At 37.6% G+C, this 27,191-nt stretch overlaps 1 protein-coding gene across 5 annotated transcripts in view; it reads left to right on the forward strand.

Moving 5' to 3' along the window:
* The window catches only part of Mios (meiosis regulator for oocyte development), a 35,717-nt gene extending 19,884 nt beyond the window's left edge, over positions 1-15,833 (forward strand). For 4 of the 5 annotated variants that reach the window (XM_023705981.1, XM_023705980.1, XM_023705982.1 and 1 more), the window contains 4 exons: positions 7,510-7,662; positions 9,481-9,685; positions 14,286-14,415; positions 15,153-15,600. In XM_023705981.1, the coding sequence (XP_023561749.1) occupies positions 7,510-7,662; positions 9,481-9,685; positions 14,286-14,415; positions 15,153-15,249 (585 nt within the window). In that variant the 3' untranslated portion in view covers positions 15,250-15,600. Of the gene's footprint in view, positions 1-7,509; positions 7,663-9,480; positions 9,686-14,285; positions 14,416-15,152 lie in introns of all 5 variants that reach the window. The other variant, XM_023705983.1, reaches the window with a different exon arrangement.
* The last annotated feature ends 11,358 nt before the right edge of the window (positions 15,834-27,191 follow it).

Consider the following 27,191-nt stretch of genomic DNA (forward strand, 5'->3'; position numbering starts at 1 on the left):
TTACATGGAATCAGCACTTTCCTCTTTCTTACCCTCTTCCTTATTCACCAAGGAAGTTTGCGGTGTACTAGGTAACCATAGTAAAATGTCCTTTCCCCAAATCTACCTTCTGGTAAATATAACCGAGAGGTGGCTCACAGCCGTACAGTGAGTTTACCTAAGATTATCAAGCCACTGCCATATATTTTTCTTTCTTTCTGGAATGAGATTCTGTTAAATTGCAAATACATGGCTACACAGTGCAAATGGGTTATTAACTTAAGATTTATGAAATATATTTTAAATGTAGACAATGTGTAATAATTCCTTTTTTACAATCAGTAGGTTTGAGGTCATGCATGATGTGTACCTTTAATCCTAGGATTTGAGAGGCTAAAGGAGGAGAGTTGCCATGTCCAGGGCTACCCTGGGCTACATAGTGAGTTCAAAGTAAGCCTGAGCTACATAGTAAGACCTGTCTCAAAAAATAGGTAAACAAAACATACTGTGGGCTGGTACTTATTCCTTGAAATGTTTCCTCCATTTACATTTATATGGTCAAGATTAGGTTAGCCTTCTTACTGTTTTCATTTTGCCTTTATGTTTTCTTTCTGTGCTCCTTTCTTGAATTATTTGGTGTTATTTATATTTATACTTATTTGGTATTCAAATTTGAATGTTTGTGTTTTATTTTTAATTCCCTTATTGCCCTTTAATTAAATACTCCTTTTATTATGTTTTTGTTAAAGTTGTTGCTTTAGGTATAAGACAATAATATCCTTAACATTAAAATCAGCACTTATGTCCCCTGCACCTCACATTTCACGCCTACCATGTCACACTTCCTACTGCGTTCTTTCTCTTTCTGACCTTATGCGTGACACTTTTGTACTTGATGCTTAGAACTTCACAAATGTTACAACAGTGTAATTCCATTTACATACTGTCCTAGTCACTTTCCCATTGCTGAGACATGACACCAGACATCTACAATTTAAAGGATGTTTATTTTGACTCACAGAGTTTAACTTAGGCAAACGTAGCTGTGAGCCCCTGTAAAAAGTCAAAAAGATAGTTAAGTACAAATACCTTGGTTTTGGAGAATAATTTGTTCTGCTTGTAATCCAGACCACTTACATGTGAAAACTGAGAAACAGAAAAAAAACAAACAAACAATTGTGATCCTGTGACTTTCAGTGTGAACATATGGCTTTATTTTTATTTATTTATATTTTTGTACCAGGGATCAAACTTAGGACCTTGCACTTGCCAGGCAGGCACTTATGCCACTTAGCTGTCTCCCTGGTCTCCCGTATGGCTTCTGTTGCAAGACCTTGCTAATTCACTGAGTTAAGAGCTCTTAGAAATCTTTGCTTATCTTGCAGAGCACGTATAGACCAAGTTACTCACAGACTGTACTTCTAACATATGATATCAGTGTGAATATTCCCATTCCCAAAGAAAAATAGGTATACAGAAGGGAATGGGACCAAAGCACCCCAGGAAAGACAAAATACAGCAGGGCAAACATTGATTCTTACGTTACATTTCTAGTACCTAGATCAAATTGTGAATTCCAAAGCTATAAATTGCAGAGGGCTTAGATAACCCTGACTTCATAGTATTACTGGCTATAATTCCCATGACTTCTTTCCTGTGGTGGTTATATTCACTCCCAGTGAATTTCCTTGGCAGATGGTGGTTTTTAGCATCTGCAGTTTCTCTGGGTCTCTTTTTGCCTCACTCTCACAGCTTCACGCGCTGTGCTTACAGGGGCACACTGCCAGGCTTCCCAGGCCTTCTTCTGGTATCTAGATGAAAGCTGCTATGAGCCCATGGCTCCTGCATTCTGCATGCCTATAAAACCAGCACAAGCAGGGCATGGTGGCACATGCCTGTAATCCTAGCAGTTGACAGGCTGAGGCAGGAGGATCACTGTGAGTTTGACGTCAGCCTGGACTACAAAGTGTGTTCAAAGTCAACCTGAACTGCATAGTGAAACCCTGTCTCAAAAGAAAAACCAAACAGCACCACATGGATGACACCCGGCTCAGGCATCAATTCAAACAGGAGCCATGGCCCCTTTGATCATGGTTATAGCAGCTCTGAGTACCAGGCGTGCTGACCACTATGAAACAGTTCCTGGGGAACCAGTTCCTAAGTAGCTGTTCTTGAGCAAATGGCTTGGGGGCTCCCTTCTCAATTGAAAATGTACGGTTTTGCACCCTTTAGCCTATGAAATATGAGGTCTTGGTGATTCCTGAGAGGCCTTCAGGCCATCTTTCCTGTTACTCTAATGCAGAGCACTTGGCTTTGTTTTAATGTTAATCTTTTGAGCAACTGTGCTCTGCTTCTCTCCAACTTTGTAATTCTTTCTGGTGAAACTCCAAACTTTTCCAATTGATCAGGTCTGCCATTTGTTCCTGATCTCACTGTAGATTTAATTACAGCATGCAGTATCCATAATGCAGCCTGAACATTAGGCTGCTTTGAAATTTGCTCAACCAGTTTAATTAGTCCACCACCCTTAATCTCAGTCTCATGCAGAGTCTCAAGCTGTTTGAAATATAGACAACTTTCTATCAGCGCATATCATACATGGCCTCTAGCCCAGCTGCCAGTGGAATCCCGTTCCCAGCTGACACCTCCTAAGCCTGACCTGTACCATCTGCAATCATAACAGCATTCTGGGTTCCTGAGTGCCAACCAGAATCTCCTGTCAAACCTTTTCAGCATTCTAAGGTTTCTCTAGCTGACATCCCTTAAGTCTTCCAAAGTCCTACCACAGACCAGTTCCAAAGACTGGTCAGATACAGTTACATCAACAAGCCCATTGCTCTGATTCCAGCATCTGTGTAAGTCATTTTCTTATCTCTGAATACCACACTGAACACCTACAATTGAAAGGAGATGATTTTTGTTTTCCTCACAGTTTTGGTTTGTCTCAGTTACTTTTCTCTCATTGTTAGGACAAAATACCCAATACCCAAAATTAAGGAAGTAATGGTTTATTTAGTCACAGTTAGTGGAGGTTTCAGTCCATACTTGGCTGGCTCCAAGGAAGAGTGGCACATGGCAGAGGGCAGCTGTTCACAGCAGTGGAAAAGAGGAAAGAGCAAAGAGAAGAGCAGTGGCTGGGGCAGCTAGCAAGCCCCTCTCCTTTCCCCACATCGTATTCAAGCTACCCGCCCAGGGCATGTGTAGCGCTCGCACCCGTAACCCCAACATCGGAGCATGAATTAATCACAAACTCTAGAAGCCTCCCCATAGCGTCATGAAGCTTTGTGGAGAGAACTAGACATAAACCATAATTTGGTCCATCATTGGCCAGCTCCAGGACAGAAACAGGATAGCAGAAGAAGGGCCTGGCGGATGAAAGGGTGTTTAGTCCACAGTAGCTGGATAGAAAAAGAGCTGAAAATCAGGATACACCCTTCCAGGTTACTCCCCCCTGTGGCCCACTTCCAGCCAGACCCCATTTCCTAGTGCACTTCCAGCTATTCAACTCATTGGCAGGTGAATCCACTGATCAGTGTAGTACACCATGGTCCAGTCGCCTTCCACACAGAAGCCTTTGAGCAACATTTTAGATCTAAACGATAACACGTACCCTCTCTTTTGTCTTATGATCAGATGTTTTGCTTCCAAATATGGTGTGATCAAAAACTATGGTGAATATTTAACTTCAAAAAAACTAATGCAGTAAAAGACACTTCCATTCGTGCCTCTCCCTTTGAGCACGTGTGCCTTCGTTCTTGCCACTTCCTCAGGCAGCTGTGGAAGCCCTTCGGGAGTGATGTAGTTGCACTTACATGGCTGTGGCTACCTCCATGTCCTGAATTGATTCAGAATGTTCACTCTCGGGGCAGGGGGATCGCTCAGAAGCGTAAGTGCCGGCCTAGCAAGCGCAGGGTCCTAAATTTGATCCCTGGTACCAAAACAATACTGTTTTTTAACCTCTCATTATTGTTTTGACTTTGAAGAAGAGCCAGAAGTGAGATAAGTTGAAGAACGAGGATGAGGACAAGCCAGAATGTAATTTGACGGAAATTGCCATAAATATTTTTAGTTCAGGATATCAAGGCAGCTATAGAAATGTACTCAGTATATTTTGAGTATTGAAGGTAGGGTGTAGTTAATGGCAGTGTGTCTTTTAATGAGAATAATGTTTAATATTTATCCATCTGCTGTATTTTTCTTATATTGCAAACATGTCTGCATGAGTTGAAAGGAGGTGACTGTGTACTTACTGCCTGCCATTCCTGGCCTTCTTCATTCCTTCTGTAGATGCGTGTCTCACCTACTATCATTTCCCTTTGGTCCTCCTCTCTAGAAGGTCTCGTGGTACAGCTGGTAGGTTCCCCAGCTTTTAAATTTTAACAGAAAATTCTAGGTCACCTCTTTTTTCTTTCAGCACTTTTTTTTTGTGGTGCCGGGGGTTGCACTCAGGGCCTTGCGCTTGCCAGGCTGACTCTGTTCTACTGGCTGTCTCCCAGCCTTCTTTCAGCACTTTAAAGAGGTGGCTTCATATCACCTGACCTCCCGTGTTTGTGATGAGAGGTCAGCTCTTCTTTGTTTTCCTGTTGGTGATTGTTCATTTTTTTCTTGGGCTTCTTTCAAGATTTGATCTTTGCTTATCCACTATGCTACTCAGTCGCCTGGTTGTAGTTCTTCTTTAACATCCTTGTAGCTCATTTAGCTTCATGATTTTGCTTCTTTTGTATCTTTAGTGTTCTTACCAGTTTTTGGAAATTGTCAGTTATTATTTCTTTGAATGTATTTTGTTGCTCCAATCTTGTTCTCTTCTTTCTGGACTCTTACGCTATAGATATAAACCGTTTGATGCTATCCATAAGTGCCTAAGATCCAGGTCTTTTCACCTTTGTTCTTCAGATGGAATCGTTTCCCTTGGTTTATGTATTGACGCTTCTTTATCTTTTGTTTGATATTCAGGTTCCCAGCCAATTCTTAACTTGAACTGTTGTGCTTGTCAGTCATAGAATACTTTTCCTTGAAACCTGTGAGATTGGCCTTTGTTAGTTTTTGTTTTTTTTTTTGTTGTTTTTTTTTTTTTTTGTCTTTTTGATACAAAGTCTCAGTATACAATTCAGGCTGGCCTTGAGCTCTCTTTGTAGTGCACGTTGGTCTCAAACTGGCAAAGATCCTCCTGCCTCAGCCTCCCAAGTGCTGGGATTACAGACATGCACCATCATGCCTGGCTTTTCTTAGCTCTTAATTGTATCAGTTATTTTATTTTTAATTCTGTTTACTGCCTTTTCCTTTACTTTGAAGCACATTTCCTGTTCCATGTCTAGTGATTTCTTTGTTGAATATTGGGCATTTTATACATGACGTTAGATCTGGCTATGTTGATCCTTTTCTGAAGAACATCAGTTATTACTACTTTTGGGAGTTCAGTTACTTGCTGATAACTTTTGGCCTTCATTTTTATTACTGTGAGTCTCTGAGAAGCCCAAGTCACTTCTTCAGCTCCACTGATTTTGTCAGACTCAGTCTCTGAACTGTTTCCTCTGTAGATTGGGGTGGATCTTGATCTTAGGCTTTATCAGGACAGATCTAGAGAAATCATGCCAAATGTAAGTTGATCAGATTCTTTTCAATTTGTCCTTTCTGCCATCTTTTTAGTTTAGTTTAGAAGGCAAAAAAAAAAAAAGATATGAAGAAACGTGAGTTTTCTGTGATTTCCCCCCGCCCTTAGTACTGAGGTTCAAACCCAAAATATTTTTACTGAGCTACATCCACAGCCTTTTTTAAAGATTTTTCAGATAGGGTCTTACCAAGTTGCCCAGACTAGACCTCAGCCTCACAAGGTGCTGGAATTACACCTGTACATCACCATGCTTAACTCTGAAGTTTTTTAAAACCAGTTTTTTTTACTACTTAGGTATGCTTAATTAACCACATTTAAGATAAAAATAGATTTTTTATTTTTATTTTTTTAAGAAATAAAGTTGTTGCCAGGTGGGGTGGCATGTGCCTGTGCTTCCCACACTTGGGAGGCTGAAGCAGGAGGAATGCCATGAGTTGATGGTCAGTGTGGGCTACATAAGCACGTTCAAGACCAGTGTGTCCTGCATAGTGGATCCTGCCTCAAAAAAAAAAGAAAGAAAATTGTCGTGAATGTTTCATGTTTAGCTAAATTTATCTCTGATCATGAAATTAATACTTAAGAAAGACAGGCTTATGCTTGTTTTAGCTGTTACAGGCTTCTGTTGTTTTCTCATACCTAAAACATTTGCTAAGTCTTTTCTAAGAGTTTCCTTTTCTGTCTGGCCCTCAAGTAAGGTGAGAAATGGGAAAACTGGTCTTCAACCTCATGTTCAGTGTATTGCAAGTAGTCTTTCTCTACTTTGTGCATCAAGGAAAGTTCAGGAGGATTTCCTTCGCAGAACTAAAAGCCTCCTAAAAAAACTCAAAGCAGGTACAGATGAAATGAATGTCACAGCTGCCAGGGAAAATACAGTTTTAGGAAAATTCTTAGCAACGAGAAATTGAAGTTCTTAGCTGGACAGAGCGGCACGTGCCTACCATCTCAGCACTCTGCACGCTCAGATAGGAGTAGATTACGCATTCAGCCCCAGCCTGGGACACTTAGACACTTAGCACAAGAGCCTGTCTCAAAGTAAAAATTTAAAAGGACTACATAAATAGCTCAGTTCAATTCACAATACTATTAAAAAGAAAAACGTGGTGTTTTGTTGTTTTGTTGGGGTTTTTTTTTCAGTACTGGGGAGTGAACCCAGGACCTTGTGCTTATCAGGCAGACGCTTATTCTACTGAACTCTCTCCCCAGCCTGAAGAACGTTCTTAATGTGAACTCCAAAGTAAATTTAACAAAAACAAACTTGCTACTTTTATTTATGCCCTATGAGCAAAAAAAAATTAAATTGTTTGGTTTGTTTTTCTTTTTTGTTAAATTATTTTTCGGTGAAAAAGAATTTGTGTTTTAATTGGAGATAAGAGAAATAATAAACAGATTCAACTTACAGTTAATAAATATTAAAACTATATTTCTATTTTCTCAGTATGAAGAATAAGGTTCAGTGTTCGTTTATGTGTGATTGAGCAATTTTAGTGTGTACTGGGATAAAATAGTAAAGAATTCGTGAACTCAGAGGTTATGATAGTTGGGACAAAGGATATTCACATCATGGTGTATTGCATTCAACAAAGGTAGTGAATTGTTTGCTTCTAGCTCCCTAAACTGACCTAAAGAATTTGCACTTCCCTAGCTATTGTGGTGTCTGTGCCGTGTAGAAAAGACCAGCTTGAGTTAAGTCAGTGGAGTGTAGCACTTGCCTGGCAAGCACAAGGTCCTGAGTTCAGTTCCCAGTACCACCAAAAAAAAAAAAAAAGGAGCAGCTATTGGCTCTCTGTATCCTCACTAGAAAACAGCTTTTGGCAAAAAGGGAGACTATTTCTTCTAACTCATACTGCCATGTTACCTAGAATCTTCTGGGTTAAACACAACATTTTAAACAACTGAAATACTTTATTTTCTGTTTTCAGGGCTCACCTCTAGATGTTCTGAAAGATGAACGAGTTCAATACTGGATTGAAAATTACAGAAATTTGTTAGATGCTTGGAGGTTTTGGCACAAACGAGCTGAATTTGATATTCACAGGAGTAAGCTGGATCCTAGTTCTAAGCCATTAGCGCAGGTAAGAACATTGTTTTATAGAGAATGAAATAATAACATGTTTGAGTTCAATCAGTTGTTTTCAGTTCATTCTTTTGCTTCTGTTGAGTTCCCATTGATGTCCATTCCAAACTACTTTGTTCTTCATTCTGCCAGTCCTGACAGTCATACTAGGTGGCTTGAGCATTAATCTGAGATACAACAAACTACAGATACCCAGAGGAGCTTAGAAAGGCCCAGATCCTAGGTTTGTGTGAAGCTCTCCAATATGTGAAGCCCTTTCAGGATCTAAGCTATTAATGTGAAAGTGGAAATCCATGTATTATGTTTCTGTACTCTTCATATTCAGTATTAAAGGATTCGGGGATTTTTTTTTTTTTAATTTAACAGTGCATGTATAAGTTTATATGTCTAATTGTACATGGAAATTTTTTCTTTTAGTACTAGTTTAAAAACCATAGACTCAATATCCTAGGACTCTGGGCTGGCGAGATAGGTCAGCAGACTAAGTGCCTGCTTAGGCAGGCACAGGGACCAGGGTTCAATTCCTGGCCCCGCATGCTGCACTGGCCCCGCCCCCCGGTCACACTGAACCAGTGAGCTAGTCCAGACAGGGTGGCACATGCTTGTAATCCCAGCACTGGGGAGGCTGAAAACAGGAGCATCACTCAGAGTCCATGCTGCATAGTGAGACCCTGTACCACCCCCTTCCAGGGCTGTGATGCTGTACCTTTTAGAACTTTGAACGGTACAAGCCTGCTGCTGCACATACGCCATTGGTTCCCTACCACTGTCCTAGGACGTGTGATCTAAGATTATTTTATCTTAGTTCAGACATTCAGTATTAGGTTATCCTCAGTATGGTCACTGGATGGTGCCATTTTCTTATTTTTGGAAATTGAGACATTAATGTTTTTATATTAAAGCAAACTGGTGAAATGACATTATGTTGTATATGTCACTGATCTCTACTAGAAGTTACTAAGAGTTGGGACATTTACTATACAACAGAATGAAGTGTGTAGTGTTGCTCTTCTAACGTTTTAACAATATGTCTTTAAGGATCTTTCACTTTTATCTTAGGAACAGAATGTTTTCTTCATAAGGAAATTTTGTTCAGAATATTACATCACTGAGCCTTTTTAAAAAGTCTTTATGGGATCCAAATGAAGGACCATTTTGTATCTGCATATACAAAATAGGATAGATATACAGCTACTTTCTCTTAATTCAGTGAGAAGAAAGATTTGTACTAATAGTGTTTGGGCAGGATATCATGTCTGCATCTTGTACTATGAATAGCCACTACGAAGACAACAATATGTAATGTATTAATTATTGAAACTGTCCTGCTAATCAGTTTTGAAACTGTTTCATTGCTATTTGTTTCTCAATAAAATTAATAAAAAATAAAAATAAAAAATCATTTTTAATGACCCTATGTTAATTATTATGTCCTCATTAATTCTAAAATGTCAAGGTCTAAAAATTTCTAATTTTCCCCCAATATTAATGGTATTTGGGAGAATGTAGCTAAAGATAATAATTCCTTCCTGTTATCTTTAGTTACATAACTACTTGGCAATTTTTTGTGTATGTGTGCTGGAGCTCGAACTCAGGACCTTGTGCTTGCCAGTCAGGCGCTTATGCCATGAGCTGTGTCCCCAGCCCTTAACGTGGCAACTTTAAAGGAGAGCCAACCAAACTTAATAGATATATCATTTTGCAGTATCAGACAGTTTCTGTTACTGTATAGTAAGTTACTATAAAATGATTTTTTCTAACTTCATCATTCCTTTATGATTTCATCACGTTTATTTTCCCCTCATTTGTTTTGCAGGTGTTTGTAAGTTGTAACTTCTGTGGCAAGTCTATCTCCTACAGCTGTTCCTCTGTGCCTCATCAGGGCAGAGGTTTCAGTCAGTATGGTGTGAGCGGTTCCCCAACAAAGTCTAAAGTCACGAGTTGCCCTGGCTGTCGAAAACCCCTTCCTCGATGTGCACTTTGCCTCATTAACATGGGAACACCTGTTTCTAGCTGTCCTGGTAGGACATAATTCTGTGAAGTATTTTTTCTGACCTTTTTTCATATATAATTGAGTTAATATTGAAATACATACCCACCGGTTTATATTATTATTATTTCTGAGAAAGGGCATTTCATTGGCTTGAAAGCTTTTGTGATCCCTCTAATTGATAAAAACTATGCATTGAAAGTAAAATCTATATGTGCGATACATCAAGTAATACTGGTTTTATAAATGCTAATTCAAAATTCATGAGAAAGTCTTTCAAGTTTGATTTTAAAAGTTGGTGTGGCGTGCTGAACCAGCCCCACCTCCAGGGTGTGCTGAGGCGGCGATTGAGATGGCGTGGTGGTGCGTGCCTGTAACCCCAGCTCTTGGGAGGCTGGCAACAGGAGCATCACTATGAGTCCAGTCTGTAGTGAGACCCTGAGCACCCTGTAGAACCTGTATTAAGTACATAAAAAAATAATGAATAAATAAACAAAAACGGGTATGTCTATATCTGGTAGCAAATCCCTTTTACTCCTTAGCAGCTTTGGATAGTTTCACAGCACTCCCTTTTTTTCTGTTCATCTTCAAAACCTGTCTGATACATAGAGAAAGTCTTCACCTAGAAGCCAGGTCCATTCTAGGTGTCAGCACTGTTTCTGCTGTTGTTACCTGGTAAATATGTATCTTTTTTTTCCCCATGCAGTAAATCATTTTATTTTAAGGTCTGGTAACAGACAATGAGGAACAAAGCCCCTGGACATCAAATATCAGGAAAGTGAAAGCGAATTTTGTCACCCATACTGCTGAAAATAAAAAGTACTGTCCTTTGGAAGTTGTTACATTTTATCTTGTGAGATGAATATTTTTGAAAAGGAAGAATCTGTAGTAGACTTTTTTTCTTTGTCTTTTTGACCCAGGCTCACTGTCCCGTTCAGGCTGGCCTTGAACTCTTGGTGACACCCCATCATCAGCCTGTCATTTTTTAATGACTAATAGTCTTGTTTGTTTGTTTGTTTTTTTTACTGTTTCTAGTAAACATGGAAGTGGATAATAGATAACTGAATGTAATGTATTTCGGCTGTGTGACTTGAAAATGACTTTTTATTTTTTTATTTTGGTGGTGGTCTTAGAAATACTAGGGCAAAAAAAAATCACTCAAAAATTTTTGGATAGTTGGCAAACTGGTGAAATAAAGAAAGAACTCCATGTAGTGTCAGGGTGTTTGCTTTAGTTCTAGTTCATGACGTTCACCCTGTGGCAGTTGTTCACGTTAGCCCTCTTTAAAGTATTAGGCAGACTTTCCAGTTCTGGTAGCTCCTGGTTCTATAGCTTTTTCATGTGAGTAATCTGATTTATTTCTATATTAACATAGGTGAAAGACTTGCTAGTTACCATTGGCTGAGTCATTGTTCAACGTAGATGCCTGTTCTAACAAATGAAAGCAATATGTAATGCTTTTAGATGTGGCCCTCATCCTGTAATAAATAAAAAAGTAACAATTTCACTGTCTTTTTCAGTGAAAGAGCAAGGTAAAATGTAAGCATTAAGTTATATATGTGTGAACTGAGATACATAGAAATAGCTAAATTTAGTACATCTTCTCAAGAGATGTCAGGACATATAAGGATTATTTGTCTTCTAATAACACTTGAGTGTTACTGTTTTTAAATATTAGTCTAGTACTTTCTATTTTTCAAAATAGGTAAGATAACAGTAGGTTTCTAGAACTTGAAACTGAAATTGTGCAGTATTTTAAAATTGCTATGTAAACTTGATGTTCAGTATTGAGCCTTCTGGTTTATCAGATCTTAATATTTCCCATATTTGTTTCAGAATTTCTAGATTTACCTCAGAAATAATTTATTACAAGAGATAAGACTTGTGTATTTAGAAGAATCAGCATCGTGGACCTTAGTAAACATAACTAATATAAAATAAGTACTGTATTCTAGAAAATAAGCACTGGTTCATAATGCCTAATACGTCATTCCAAAAATCTTTAGAAAGGGGCTGGTGAGATGAACTCACCAGCTCAGTGCACTAAGCACCTGCTTTGACAAGTGCAGGGACTAAGGTTTGATCCCTGGCACCACATGCTGCACCAGCCCTGCCCCCAGGGCAAAAAAAACTTTAGAAAGATCTGGAAATCTAGTTTTTAAAAGATATATTTATTTCATTTGGCAGTACAACTTGTTTAGATTTAGAATTGACGAGAAGCTAGTAAAATCTCGTTTATTTATGTATATACATATTTCACTGCAAAAATGCATGTGTATTTGATTACAGCTTTCGGTCTCGGGCATCCCTAGAGGTATTACACAATATATATTTGTTCCTTATTTCTAAAATCCCACAGCATTCTGATTTTTGAAACATATCTAGTCTTTAGTATGAATAAGGAAAATGTGAGGAGTTTTGAAAGAAACATTACTTTCATATCACAAGCAAAAACATACGGATTTTTTCTTTTTTTTTTTTTTTTTTTTTTTTTTTGTGTTTTTTTGGGGAGGGTGTGCATGGTATTCAGGCTCTTACTCCTAGAAGGGACTCATAATGATTCTCCTATTTACAGCCTCCCTAGAGCTGGGATTACAGGTGCACACCACCACGCCCAGTCTCAATTGCCATCTCAGTGCACCCTGGAGGGCAGGGCCGGCACAGTAGGCCTGGGGATTGAACCCTGGCCCCTGCACCTTTTTGCAGGTGCTTTAATCCACTGAGCTATTTGGCCGGCCCTTAATACAGATATTTTTAAAAACTCTCTCTGACTGTAAGATCATTTTGTGGTCATTAAAGTATGACAGCAATGGCTCAACTGAAATTTTGATCATAACTATTTATATATTCTAGCAGACAACAATTGTAAAGTAAGGCTAATGTTTTTCCTTTTGTCTCTAAATGTAAAGTCTTAAGTATTTGAATTTGAGTTTTTGGTTTAGAACAACATGACAGCGTGACTACAACAGCCATTTTCTGAATACAAAAAGATACCTTTATTGATAAAGATACATAGAGTTGAACGTGCCTGCATAATAATGATATGGTTATTAAATGTGGGTGAACTCTGAGCAATAGCATTGTGTACTGCACCCTGTGATAAGTCAGACCTACCTCGCATAAGGCAGTGTCTACCCGGTGCTGCAGTCAGCGGCCCCACGTTGCTCCACCCCGGAGGCCGCCATTGTCCTAACTTGCATGTTGATTAGTCTCTGGCTTGGGTGCATAGTCCTGTCACATGTTTATTTCTTTGCTCCCGTTTTGAATTTTATGTAAACATATAGACTGTAGGGTTTTTTAAATTTCAGTTATGCAGATGAATTCAGCTGGAATTTATCATTTTTTGGTACTAGTACGTGTTCTGTTCAGATTTTATACTTTTCCATTAATGAATACTGGTTATTTCCAGATTTATACTATTAGGAATAATGCCATTGAAAGTCCTTTCTTTTAGGCTATTTTTCTTTCAGTGTTAATTTTTTGTTATCAATACATGTTTGTAGTACGTAATGATTACACATTCCTTGTGGGGAGTTCATACAGATGTTGACAGTGATTTTACCAACTTGCATTCTTAACAACAATGTAGAAAGTTTCCTTTTCCCAGTATCCTTGCCGGCATTTGTTATTACTGGATTTCCTGATGAAAGCCATCCTTTCTGTAGTACCATGGAAGCTCAGTGTTGTTTTAATTTGTATTTCTGTAGTGGTCAGAGAGGTTGAATATTTTTTCATGTATTTATTGACCATACAAATGACTTCTTCTGACAAGTGTCTCTTCATTCAGTTGTCCATTTTTTTAAATGGGATCTTCTATTGGGGGTGTCTGATTTTGATTTCTTTATATATTATAGTTACTAGTTCTTTATCCAAAAAATAGCTAGCATAGTTTTCCCATTCTGTCTGTTGTCTCTTCACTCTAGTGTTCTTTGCTACTATCCTGAAGCTTTTAATTGGGTATGATCCCATTTGTTGATTCTTACTTAGTGATGTTTCTTGTGCAGTTGGGGTTCTGTTCAGAAAGTTTTTGCCTATGCCTTTGCCTCAGGACTTTTATCTACTTTATCTTCCAGCAGATTGTTTCTGTTTTAACATTTAGCTTTTGATTTTGCTTTAGTACGTGGTGAGAGATAAGGCTCTAGATTCAATCTTCTATATATAGATAGCCAGTTTTCCTAGCACAGTGTATTAAAGAACATTTATTGAGGTACTTATCTCATTTGGACATATGTAAAAATTTCTCTAGTGTATTTACCAAGAAGGAGAATTACTAGCTCATAGGATTATGATACTGTAGCGTTCTATTTGCCCATATTTTACCTAGGATTGTTATGCCATTCAGGAGGGAGATGGGTCTATAATCTTCCTTCTGCATGTTACTGTTGTCTAGTTTTGTCAGCAGGGTTGTACCAACCTTGTGAAATACTGTGGGAAACTTCCTTTTTTCTTTTTTGAAAGGGCTTAAAAAGGTAATAATTACCTTTCTGCAGTGCTGAGTAAAACTAGATCCTAGCATCAAACTCAGTGTTTCAACACAATGTGAAATTTGTACTTTGAACCTTATTTTAGATGTGCCTTTTAAGAAACTTAAAATATTGTGATACAATAAGTATAATTATCCTTTTCCATAGGAGGATCCAAATCAGATGAAAAAGTTGACTTGAGCAAGGACAAAAAATTAGCTCAGTTTAACAACTGGTTTACATGGTGTCACAATTGCAGGCATGGCGGCCATGCAGGACATATGCTCAGTTGGTTCAGGTAATCAGCACGTTCTTCCTTTAATAAGCTTGGCGCTACAGGATGGAAGGCAGATGGCCCGCTGAATAGTTCATATGATTGTGTTTTGCTATTACTACATAGCACAAGGATAAGTTAACAAAGATAATATCAACATTTTTAATACCAAATATCCTATGCAATCTTAATTTATGAGACAGTAGTTATAATAGATGTGTTTTGTATGTATAAAATCAGTAGCATTATGTAATTTTATTTGAGTAGAGGCAATATTTACGTTTTACTGACTATCCTGTAATTTATCATGTAAATGAATTGTAAATGTAATGACAGAGCACATACAAATTACATTAGTCTTTTTAAAGTAAAGTTGCTATGTGGGAGGAAAGCACTTCATGCAGAGGAGGCTTTTGAGACCTTCAGGTTTTACATTGCTCACGGCCACTTGTCTGGTGTGCATGTCGTAGCTGTAGCACTCAAATTATCTCATTGGCTTTAAATTCAACTATGAGCATATCCCCATCACTGTCATAATTATAACTGAGCTGTCTTATATACATAGAAAGCAAAACTATTCATTTTTTAGTAACTTTCCATCCCAAGTTCAGCTTGGCAGTCATTTCTGATTTGATGTTTTTGAAGCTTTTTTTCCTTTGGTTTTAAATGGCATTTTGAAAATTTCATTATAGGTAGGTATAGATAAATTTATTCATGCACTGTAGTTTGCATTTTTAACTGTCCTTTGACCTATTTTTTAGGGACCACGCAGAGTGTCCTGTATCTGCATGCACGTGTAAATGTATGCAGTTGGATACAACAGGGAACTTGGTGCCTGCAGAGACTGTTCAGCCATAAAACGTTACCACCTAAAGAGAACCCTTCACATCTGGCGCTTTCTAAGAGATGTCCTTCATAGCTGAAAAGCATACCTCAGAACAAGTCCCTCATGAGTTTCCTATGATGGAAAATAAATCATTCTATCAGATCAGCAATTTGATGTTTGAGTGAGTTTGATGTGCTTCACAGAATCAAATGCTGCTGAAACGAACATAGGTTTAATCCAGCAGTTGAAAGCTCTTCACATGGAAGCACTTTTAGGGTACTGTGGAAATTGCAAACACTCTGGAGAGTTTCTGGAATAACAAGACCCTATATTTTCAAAATCAAAATTATCTTTCAACAAAGTCTTATACTTTTAAAATAAAATGACAAATTCCACATCATAGCTTAAGCTTAATCATACTTAGAGTCCTTTCAGATAAAATTATGGATATTTACTTTTAGAATTACTATAAGCCACGCTGGAAAAATAAAATTCATCACCGTATGTTTGATAATACACATTTTAAGGACACTCTTCCCTCATACAGTTTCATTTAAATGTAAGAAATTCTTGGCATAGACTACTATTGTCTTCCTCAAAACACTGTCTTTTATAATTGTGTGTGTGTGTGTGTGTGTGTGTGTGTGTGTGTGTGAGAGAGAGAGAGAGACAGAGAGACAGAGACAGGGTTTCACTATGCAGTTCAAGCTGGCCTAGAATTAATTTGGTAGTCCAGGCTGACCTTGACCCTTCAGTGATCTTCCTGCCTCAGCCTCCCAAGTGCAGGGATTACAGGCGTATGGCATGCAGCCCATCTATAACTTCATTTCAGGAGAACTTACTTTCAAGCTTTCAATTTGCAGTGTGCTGATTGTCTTCAGGAATTTCTCTCCATATTAATGTATCATCATCACCTAGGCGCATTTTAACTGAACACAAATCTATGCAACATCATGCTTGACAAATCATTTTGCATAATCTGCATAGTGTGTCCTATCACATTCCCTCCTGTTGTGGAATACCCTCTTTTTAAGAAACATAAAGAGGTATCAGGAAAGAGATACCATTTTGGAGATTCAGGGCACAATTTTGTTAAAGATAAATGTATTAGGCCAGTTGAAGGAATTTATTCTAAATAATTTTTTCTCTTTTTGTAACTAGATAGTTACAGGAGAAACACCAGGGTTTATAAGATACTTCTCTGTCATATGTGTAGAGAAAACTGAATTTTGTAGGAATCCAAATACATATTTTACAGATTTTTGGAGAAATATCTTAAGCTGAAGAATTTAAGAGCAGTTTTACCTATTAGAAAGTAAGATCTATTAGATCAATTTGAGATGTTGCCTGAATATTGTATTGAAAAAAGTAGATTAAGTGTTGCTGGAAGATATAAAAAACACTTTTCTAAGGAAATGTGGAAGAAGCTCATGTTCTGAATGTCTCAGCCAGATGACAGTTTCGTTTCAAAATCACAGAACTAAGATCTCTGGGGCCAGAGAGATATCTCAGTGGCCTAAGCACCTGCCTCACAAGCTCAAGGACCCAAGTTCGATCCCCAGTGAACCAATCAACAAAACCAGGCGTGGTGGGGCCAGGGAGATAGCACACAAGGTCATGAGTTCAATTCCCAGTACCAGAAAAAAAAAAAACAACCAACCAGGCATAGTGTTGCATGCCTGTAATCTCAGCACTGGGGAGGCTGAGACAGGAGGATCACTACAAGTCCAAGCTGTGTAGTGAGACCCAGTACCAAAAAAAAAAAAAACTAAGGATAGTTTTTAATTTTTTTTTAAACCAAGTTTGCAACTAAGGGGATGTTTACAGTCTTAAGTATCACTGATTTCATTTTTATTGAAATATATGCTTTCATATTGCTTTAGTTGGAGTTTTCTTTCAATTTTACTGTTGTTAGAAACTAGCTAAATGAAACTGCACTTTTATTTTTTCACTGAAGTACAATATAAAATGAAAGGTATTTATAATTTTGAAAATACAATATTATAAGGTATATTGTGTAATTATGTCTATAATGTATAGAAGGACATTTTCAGTAGTGATTTTTACTATGTGCCAACTTTCTGATGTTTTTCTTTGAAGTTCAAACCTACAACTTATAGGCTGCTATCTGTTGTGCTTCAGTGTGTAGGAGACGTGAAAATAGATTGTTTTCCTGTTTTATTACTGAGTTACAAATATCTGTAGTTTCGAGCCCACCAAGTTATTTCACATAAGTGTGAAGTATTGAATAAGTTTTTAGTATCTTAAAATACTAAGGGAAAGTCAGAGCTAACATACCAAGAAATTGCCTAGGACTCTTCTACAGAGTCCACAAAGTCACGTGAGTGTTTATTTTGGCAGCAAACTTCACACTTCAAAGTAACATTTCTTTTAGAGTCTGTTTTTCAGTTTAATGCACTTTACTAAATGGTTATTGTTCTTTCAAAGGTTCATTTTTAAAAATACATATTTAAGAAAGTATATGTATAAATAGGGAATATAATCTGCATCTAATTGGATGACTGAATTGAATTTCACTTAATACTCTGCAGATAGTAAGAAGATGGCTTTGAAAATCAAATTCCAGTCCTCACCCCAATATCTTGCATAAATAGCCTTTGAAAACTTCAACTTCTCAGTGTGTAAAAAGGTACAGAAATGCCAACCTCATAAAGAGATTGGGAACGTTTCTTTTATTGATACATTTTAGATATACAAAATGAAAATGCGCATCCCAGGGCATTAGTACCTGCACATGACGCATCTTGCTGCTGCTTTTTCCCACTCCCCTTCCGATTGGGAGGATTCAGGATGGAATGAGTATGAAGCGCTCTGTAAGGCGTAGTGAGCAGCAGCCCTTGTTACCTTAGTTGTTACTCAGCTGTCAGTACTTTCGTTCCTTTTGTTTTTGCTGTTTTCATCTTTTTAGTGCACTACTGGGACTCAAACCAAAGAGAGCCTTTACTTTTTGAGACAGACCCTCCCTAAGTTGCCCAGGTTGGCTGGAACCAGTGATCCTCTGCTTCAGCCTCCCAAGTAGCTAGGCTTACAGGGTCGTCAGTCAAGCCACTGGCGAGGCTTCATGTGTCAGTGCTTTTTAAGTACATATGGCATCACTTGAATGAAAACTCTGCATGTGTCTCAGGAATAAGAATTCCCCACAATAATATCCCAGATACTGGATAAACAAAAGCTAAATCCTGTCTCAACAGAAAAATGCCATAAATCAGATAAAATTGAGACATTACTATTAGTTAGAATGTATGCAGAAACCCCACCAAGTAGCCATGTGGGTGTTAAGCATAGTACATGATTGAACCCAAAGGTGCGAAAGTTATTGCTGATCTGGTCTGTGACTAATGACCTCCAAATTTGAAATGTTCATATCTATGTTCAGCTGTTCAACTTTATTTACAGTTAATTTCCCAAACTTAACGTTTTTCTCCCAGTCTTCACACAAGAAAGATCTCTAGGATTATTTCTGTGTAATTCTTTTTCTACCATTCTGTTAAACTTGATGTTTGCTCATTGAAGTTAAAAAGTTGGCATGGTACCCTGAGAGATTTGCTCTGCCTAGCAGTAGCCATAATTAAGCCGTATGGGCCCTGATTAAGTCATTCATCATTTCTAACATCTGCTCAGAAGCATCAGAGCGCTGGGAGCAATGCCCTCATGTTCAGTTTAACATCTGTATGTCGAGTCTTGGATCCACATAGCAGTGCCAGAGGCGGGGCTGGCTGCACAGCAGCTCCTATGTCCTCTGTTCTTTTTCCTGTATCTGCCTATTTTACCTCCTGCTTGACTATTTTGTACTTACTTAGATGATTATGAAGGCAGTGCTTGGAAATTTTATAAAATACAACCTCCTAACAATAAAACTTCCTGTCTGCCTTTAAAGCTAACAACTCAAATTGAAATGAATGCACAGGACAGGCTAAGCATGTAGTTGAATGGTAGAGAGCTTGCCTATCACGTGTAAAGCTCTGGATTCCATCCCTAACATTGTAAAAAATGAAAACTATAGATTGCTGAAACAACTGGTTTTATGAATTATACATCATTCAGTCACTAAGTTAATATCAAAATGAATAGTATATCATGGAAAATGGTTATTATGCCTATTTCATACTAGGTGTCATCCGTATTCTGTTTAACTCATGTAACCCTGTGTCCTCATCACTCATATCACATGATACTATGTTCCATGAGACAGGTACAGTAGGATTGTTCCATTCTATACATTAGGCAATTTAGGTGTGAGGTCATTAGGTCATTTGTCCTGGGCAAAATGGAACAGCTGACAAGTACGTGTGTCAAATTAGTAACATGCTTACTCAAGACAGTGGAGGGCATTGCGGTGGAGGCCCTGAGCTACTTAGGTGCCCCGCATACATAGACAGTAGGATACTGTTGTTTCACATAGATTAGCACACTAATGGGGTTTTTCATCGATAACGGGGAGAGAACATTCTGAGATTCATGAGGGTTTAAATGAATGAAGTTTGAAGTTGTATAGTCACTTTCCATCACTGGGACTAAATACCCACAGCTTAAAGGAGGAGAGAAGTATTTGGGTTTTTTTCTTATTGTTATATTCATTATTTATTTTCTTGAGAAATAGCAATGAGACAGTTTCAAAACTGATTAGGACAGTTTCAATAATTAATACACTGTATATTGTTGTCTTTGTAGTGGTTATTCATAGCATAAGATGCAGACATATCCTGTTCAAACACTATTAGTACAAATCTCATTGAATTAAGAGAAAGTAGCTGTATATCCTTAACTATTTTGTATTTACAGTTATAAAATGGTCCATTTATATCCCCTTTTTTTGTCTAGTTTTGTCAGGATGAGTATTCCATTGCCTTTTAAATATTGTAGGTGTGTGAATTCAGCAAAATAATCCAATAGAGTCCAGTAGTCCATAATAGTAGTGGGTTATCCGTAGGACTAGCAATGTCAGAAGTTGTTGACTTGAGCCTTTTACAGCTCAGCAGACTAATATGGCTTTACTTTTTATACCTCATTTTTATACTGTTCTGCTGGATGGTTAAGACCAAGATAAAGCGAGACCTATGTAACAAGAAATGTAACTTTTGTATCTGACAAGGTCAGTCAAATCCCCTCAGGATTTACCCTGAGGCCCTGCGCCACAGTTTGTAGATCCTTTGTCAATGTCAGCCATGTGGATGAGTCACGGCCATTGCTTGACCAATCTGCTCTTTGTGAGAGCCTGAGAGAATGTTTTCTCTCCATTTGACTCCTTTGGCATACTACATACTTCCTCTATGGCCCCATAATCAAGGAGAGGAGTATTTGGCCCACATTTTCTATGAATAAGCCGTGGGGTAAAGGCATGGTGCAGGAACACTCATCTCACCAGCCAGGAGGGAGAGAGAAGAGCCTGAGACAGGAGCTTACTCTTTCAGTGACACCCTCCGTGACCCACTTCCATTCAAGCGCCACTGCCTAGCAACACCATTAGCTACTGAACTCATCAGTGAGTCCGTTGGTGGTTACAGTGCTCCATAATCCAGTCGTCTTCCACTTGGTGAGGACATTTTAGATTTAACCCATAACAGAAGTGTTCAGAACAGGTGTGCTTTTAAAAGGCTCTTTGGCAAAATATGGTGGAAAGTTTTCTTCAGGAATTGCCTGGATAAATGCATAGGTTGTGTTTCTGTGATGTACTGCTTCAGTGTGATTGGTCATAATCGTGTTCACCTGAATGTGCAAAAAGAGGGTAAGTTGTAGCAAATAGCTACCAGTGTACTGCTAAAACAGGACAGGGTATTTAGTGACAAGAAAAATCTGCAATACATGGTGGGAAGGGGAAAGGCAAGTTGTAAGATAATACCTGTAGCATACAACTATATTTGCATGGGGAACTAGAAGAATACAAAACTGTTCAGTGAGTTAACATTTCCCTGTTTCTGTCTGTATCTTTGTTTTTAAATGATGAATGTATAAATTATGTGCATATCCCATGTTACTGCCTTTTGTAAGTGTTACCCATGATCTGGTATCTGGTTCTTATCATGAAACAATTAACTACTGTGAATTAAGCATGCTAAATAGCAGTATGAAAATTAGCACTGAGAACTTTTTTTCCAGAAAGAAATATTTTTTAGGTTTTATATTATATAGCAGTAAGACATAGGGAAAAAATGATACAGGCCTCCAATCATTATTTTCATTGTTTGGAAATAGTGTACTTTTTTATACAGTTCAGTACATTGAAAAGTGGATATGTAAATTCTGATTTCCCTGAAGCTAGTCATACATAACTAATAACTTTATTTCAGTTGTTTCTCTCCTAGGTTTTCTGTTGATTCTGGGCCTCGGCAGGAAACTGATCATCTTTATATAGAATTTATTTCACTGTTGCCTGAGCTAGAGTGCATTTTACTCTGTTCATTTCCAGTAATAAGTCATTTGTGTCTAAGGGAGAACTGAGAACATGTTTGTGGACCTGTTTCCCAAACAGACCAGTGAGCGTTTTTGTGCTGGAAAGTTGCAGGCGCAGGGGAAGGTTGTGATGAGGACTGATGGCTCTGTGGGTGTCCTGGCGGAGCTGACATCTGAGGGGTGGACACAGCACGGTGTCCAGCGGGTGCGCTCCCATTTAGATTAGGATTTGTATTTGAAATATCATTTGTATAATAAACATTTTAGCATTTGTCTCTGTAAACCAAAAATGTCAGTTTAATTTTTAAAAAATTTTGAACCTAAGGATTATTTTTTAATAATTTGAGAAAATAAAGATTGTCCACAACATTTTTCAAAACTACATTTTTACTGATATAGTACCAATAGTACAATATTTCAAGATGCTTTGTTGAGAAGGTAATTTAAGATTAAAGGATAATTTATGTAATGCTAAAATTAAAGCAGTAGTAATACAGTACATACAGTCTTTCATCCTGTTTATAAAAAGCTTCTTTTCACATGAAAAGCATTTTTTATGAGAGGCACGCTTCTATCTGGAAATTCAGTTATAGGAATGTAATTAGTGTAATGCCACAATGCAAAGTAGTCTGAAGAGCATTTGAAGGGCATTTATGTAAATAAGAATTTATGTTAAAAAAATGGAAATTATTTTCTGATTTAAACAGTCTTAGCTCCACTTATACAAGCATATGTATTTTACATATACTTGCATATACACATAAGAAAAGCCATAGTTTGAAATAGCCAATATCTACATTCACATTTATCCAGTTACAGCACAATGTCTAGCTTTATATGTTGAAGATAGTTAAAATAGTTGCCACTGTCAAATAAGACTAAGAATCTTTTTAGAATATATGTTAAAACTGATTATTTCACAGTAAAAATTTGGTATAGAATTCCTGTTTTACTGTACTAATGTCAAAAAAAGTTTATTGCCTCATCTACTTGGAAATCCATTTCATACATTAAGCAGTTGTACTTAATATCTGTACAACTATGGATGTGTATCTGTGTGGGACATAAATGTTTCCAAAAGAGATGAAAATGTATAATTGATGCAACTCATTATTTGATTGATGCAAATGTATATTTATGCAATTGATGTATAAATATTCAGCAACTTGTTAAATGTAGGGGAAGTATAGCTTGCAAAAATACTAGGTTTTATTGTCTTAAGTCTTCTGCTTGTTCCTTCTGTTCTTCAAAAACAGAATGTAGAAAAACTAACTGCATGCGGGGTCACTTTGTGACGTTAGAATTTTTTAAGATAACTTTCTGAACTGCATTGATTGTTTTAAATTGAGTGTAATTCAACACATACTAAGATGCTCTTGGCTTCCAAAAGAGAATGCCCCTGACGGGGCAAGAGCCATGATTTTCCACTGGAAGAATTAGGTACAGATTGGAGAAGACTTACCTAATGGGGTGGGGAGAAGCAGCCTGTAAAGATCAGTGGAGACAGCTCTTCTGGGAAACCATGTTCTCCTAATTTGATGAGCAATAAATTTTAAATACATTTTTAAGTGTACTAAATTCTATTATCTCCAGAGGAAATTTTGTGTGATGTAAAAAATTAAAGAGATAATTTGTGAATGAAACATAACCTCTGAGGAAAAAAATAACCAAAAAAATCATTTAATATCTCTCCTAGTTTGCCAATTTACTACTTTTTCCCCTCAGTCCACGGCCAACACAGTATGTGGAACCCTGAGATTTCTAAATAACTTCATATATCTTATACTATTTTCTCAAGCAGAGAAAAAATGGATTCTCATAGAACAAAATTGCCAAGCATATGTGACGGAACTGTGGGGGAAAAAGGGCATAACTTTAATCTTCAAAGAAGCTTAAAAATAGCTCCACAGCTATTATGCGTGAGCCCTGACAGCTGACGTTTCTCATTCTGGCAGCGTTCGCCTCCCACCCGGCAGCACCAGAACACACTCAGCTCTGGCATCAGTGATTTATGAACTGCCCATCATCTCCACTCCCTTCCTACCAAGCGGCAGAAGCCTTAGTTGATCATATTGCAGCCATTGGCAGCATCGTTACCAAAATTGATTCTCCACTAGAGGACAGTTGATTAGAGCTTAAATAATTATGACTTGAAAATTGCACACTCCCTTCGGAATACTTTTCACACCTGCGAGGTGGGTTGAGTTGGGTTGGGTTGATTTGGTTGCTTATTAGCAGCAGCACAGTCTACACGGGGGAAGGAAATAGGGAAAGTTTGTTCTTTAAAGAACAGCGCCCTATGGTTTCCAGAGTTCCTATTCTTTTTAGGTCATATATGAAGCATAAATCTGTGAAATGCTGAAACGAGTGCAATGGTGAGTAATCCAGTTAGCAGATTATTTTCTGTAGAGAAAACAGCATAGAGTTAGCTTTTGAAAGGTCAGAATTTACTCAGATAGGAGGGAACTTCGAGGATTGAGATTGACGAATGCTGCTGAGACACAGTGCACTGGGCCTTTCCTTGCATTTCAGCCGCAGATGTGAGGATGAGGATGATGGCATCATCGCTTAGATAGTGAGGTGATGTGGGCTGCATTTCTAGAACAGATGGTGGATGATGTAGCTCCACATAAGCCTGCAAAACAGTGACAGATTGTCGTTTCTGTAAGTGATATATCCAAGGAAAATGAATAGAACTTAGAACTTCTATTTTCTCTCTCTGCTCCTAAAATTCCTGGCCTCAAGTTCCCAATGTTACTGAATTTCAACATCTTTTATATCTACTTCCTGTCTCCCAGCCTGCCATTTATAATTTCCCTTATTCCCTTATTTCCTCTCTGAATCAACTGTTTAATCTACTTCTGAATTAAGACAGCCTCCTGAACTACATGTCAGTGACCCCATTGAGGTGCATGTGCATTTTCTTCAGGGCTGAGACTGATTAGATAGAGAAATGGAGCCATCAGAGGTGGCTCTCAGTCCAATTGCATACACCCCGTACATACTTTTTTTTTTTTTTAACAAGTCATACTTCTTTATTCACGATGCATTTGTAATGATTAAAGACGCACACAATAAATAATTCTTAAACTATAGAAATAACAAGGAACTTCATCAGAATAAACAAGAAAATATCCTTATGTCTATTAACCTTGTTTTATAAAGCTACTTTATGTCACTTGATATTACTCTTATTAACACTATCTTTTCACGACAGGTTGTTTTTTGTTTGTTTGTTTTGTGGTACCAGGGATTGAACTCAGCCCTGAACTTGCCAGGCAAGCACTTATTCTACTGAGCTATCTACCTGGCCCGACAAGTTTTTAATTCTGATAGACTTAAATGTTGGATCTTTTAATGGGAGTATTGCTTTCTGAGATTTTCTAAGAAACCTTTGGCTGCCCACATATCACGAAGTTATGCACCTATGTTTTCTACAAAACAAAACCAAAAAAAAAGCTCCATACTTTTTCGTTATTACATTTCGATTTATGATCCAACAAACGCATTTCAGTGAGGTAGCGGAGTCATGGCTCATTTTTCCTAATACAGATATTTAGCTACTTTATTCTGACTCCACTTATAAAAAAGATTTTCCTTCCCTGTTGGATTACTTTGTCACCTTTGCTAAAAATCAGGTGATCAGAAAAATATATGTATCTGTTTTTAGGTCCTCTCTCTTATCCCATCATTTCATTACTAGATACTAGTTTGCATAGTATCTTTCACTGCTTTATTTAAGCCTCAATAAAATATAGAAATTAAATGAGATCAAAATGAGCCTAAGGTAATTTTTAAAAATTGTATGACAGCTTTGCAACACTCCGTGATTATTATGGTATCAAAACCAAAACATGTTGATCCACAAATAACTGAAAAACTATGTATCCTTTATTGCCTTCAACTGAAATTACATACAAAAAAAGATTTCATTAATTTTTCTTGATTTTCTCCCAGGTTTCCTCCCATTGATTCTAAGTCATTTAATCACAATTAGTAAGCTTTTTTAAAAAATCCTTAAAAAGTCATGTGTTAAAGCTGGAAGATGGGAACATATTTTACTTAATGGGATAAATTATGTTGAATTTATTTTACAATAAAAAAATATTGGGCCAGCGAAATAGCTCAGCAGATTAAAGCACTTGCTTAGGCAGACACAGAGGTGGGAGGTTCCATCCCCAGCCTGCCTCCAGCCCCGCCCTCAGAGCACGCTGAGATGATGATTGAGACTGGGGGTGGTGGCCCGGGCCTGTAATCCCAGTACTTAGGAGGCTATAAACAAGAGAATCACTACGAGTCTGATCTATGCAGTGAGACCCTGTAGACCCTTACTAAAATACAATAATAAAATGTTAAAAAGGCCACATATCAACTTTAAAAATGTGGTAAAGAAAAAAGTAGGGCCGGGGAGATGGCTTAGTAGAATAAGTGCTTCCTTGGCAAGTGCAAGGGCCTGAGTTCAATCCCTGGTTCCGCCAAAAAAAAAAAAAAAAAAAAAAAGTCAAAAGTCAGACTGGGGAGATGGCTCAGTGGAATAAGCGCTGCTCTGGTAAGTGCAAGGGCCTAAATTCAATCCCCGGTTACACACACATACACACACACACACAAAGTTAAAAAGTCTACCTTTTCCAGAAAAAGAAGGTAGACTAGTTCCTTTATAAAAAAAGTTTTATAAAATTTCCCTTGAAGTTTAACTTAGAAAACAAGCTTAAAAACAGTACAGCACAATATTAATTTATAAAAACCAGAGAAACTCCTAAAATGGAAAAAACATAATCTGTTATGAGCCAATTGTACATGACTCTTAGAAACTGTGGGCTCTACTGAGTGTTCAAATTAGCATAGATGATTCCCTATTACCACTGCCATTTTCTAATAAACTGAATTGTAAAGCCAAAACACTTTAAGATCCATAATTTGTTCTTAACCTGAAACTTTCTTTTGAAGTATAGTATCCAGACTTTTCTGGATACAAGTAACTGCAAACACTTCAAGAAAGTCTGCTATTTATTACTTTTTCTATTGGCATCAGTGAAAATCACTAAAAACTGTACTTTCTTTTCAAGTGATTTGCATGAAAATCAAACAATTAGTATAAGATAAATTCAGTTTTAAGAGCCTCAAAACATATCAAAGATAGAAATACTGATTTTCCATTAATGACAAGAAACAGAAGATTCAACATAATTTAGGGTTGACATTTATAAATTAAAAACTAAAAAAAAAAATCAATACAATGACAGGTAAAGAATATCATTTATGTATTTACAAGGTTCATGACCACAGTTACATATCCAGAGTACCAACCAACAAGAGTTCTCAGCCCCAACATAATCGAATTTGGGCAAGCACTCTCAGTATCGCTTTTATTTACTATGCACTACATGCACATGATGCAGGTGGGGAAAAGTTCATGGGTCCACGCGTTACAGACAAGATAGACTGGTACTTCTGTCAAACGTGCACTGAGTCAATTAGAACACTGCTCAGAGTTCCTTAGACTTAGTGGTTTCCAAGAGGATGTTTAGACACAGAGCTATGTACGTATCCCAAACCGTCCTCT

The sequence above is a fragment of the Octodon degus genome, unplaced genomic scaffold (assembly GCF_000260255.1).
Source record: "Octodon degus isolate 3935 unplaced genomic scaffold, OctDeg1.0 scaffold00234, whole genome shotgun sequence".
Taxonomy (NCBI): domain Eukaryota; kingdom Metazoa; phylum Chordata; class Mammalia; order Rodentia; family Octodontidae; genus Octodon; species Octodon degus.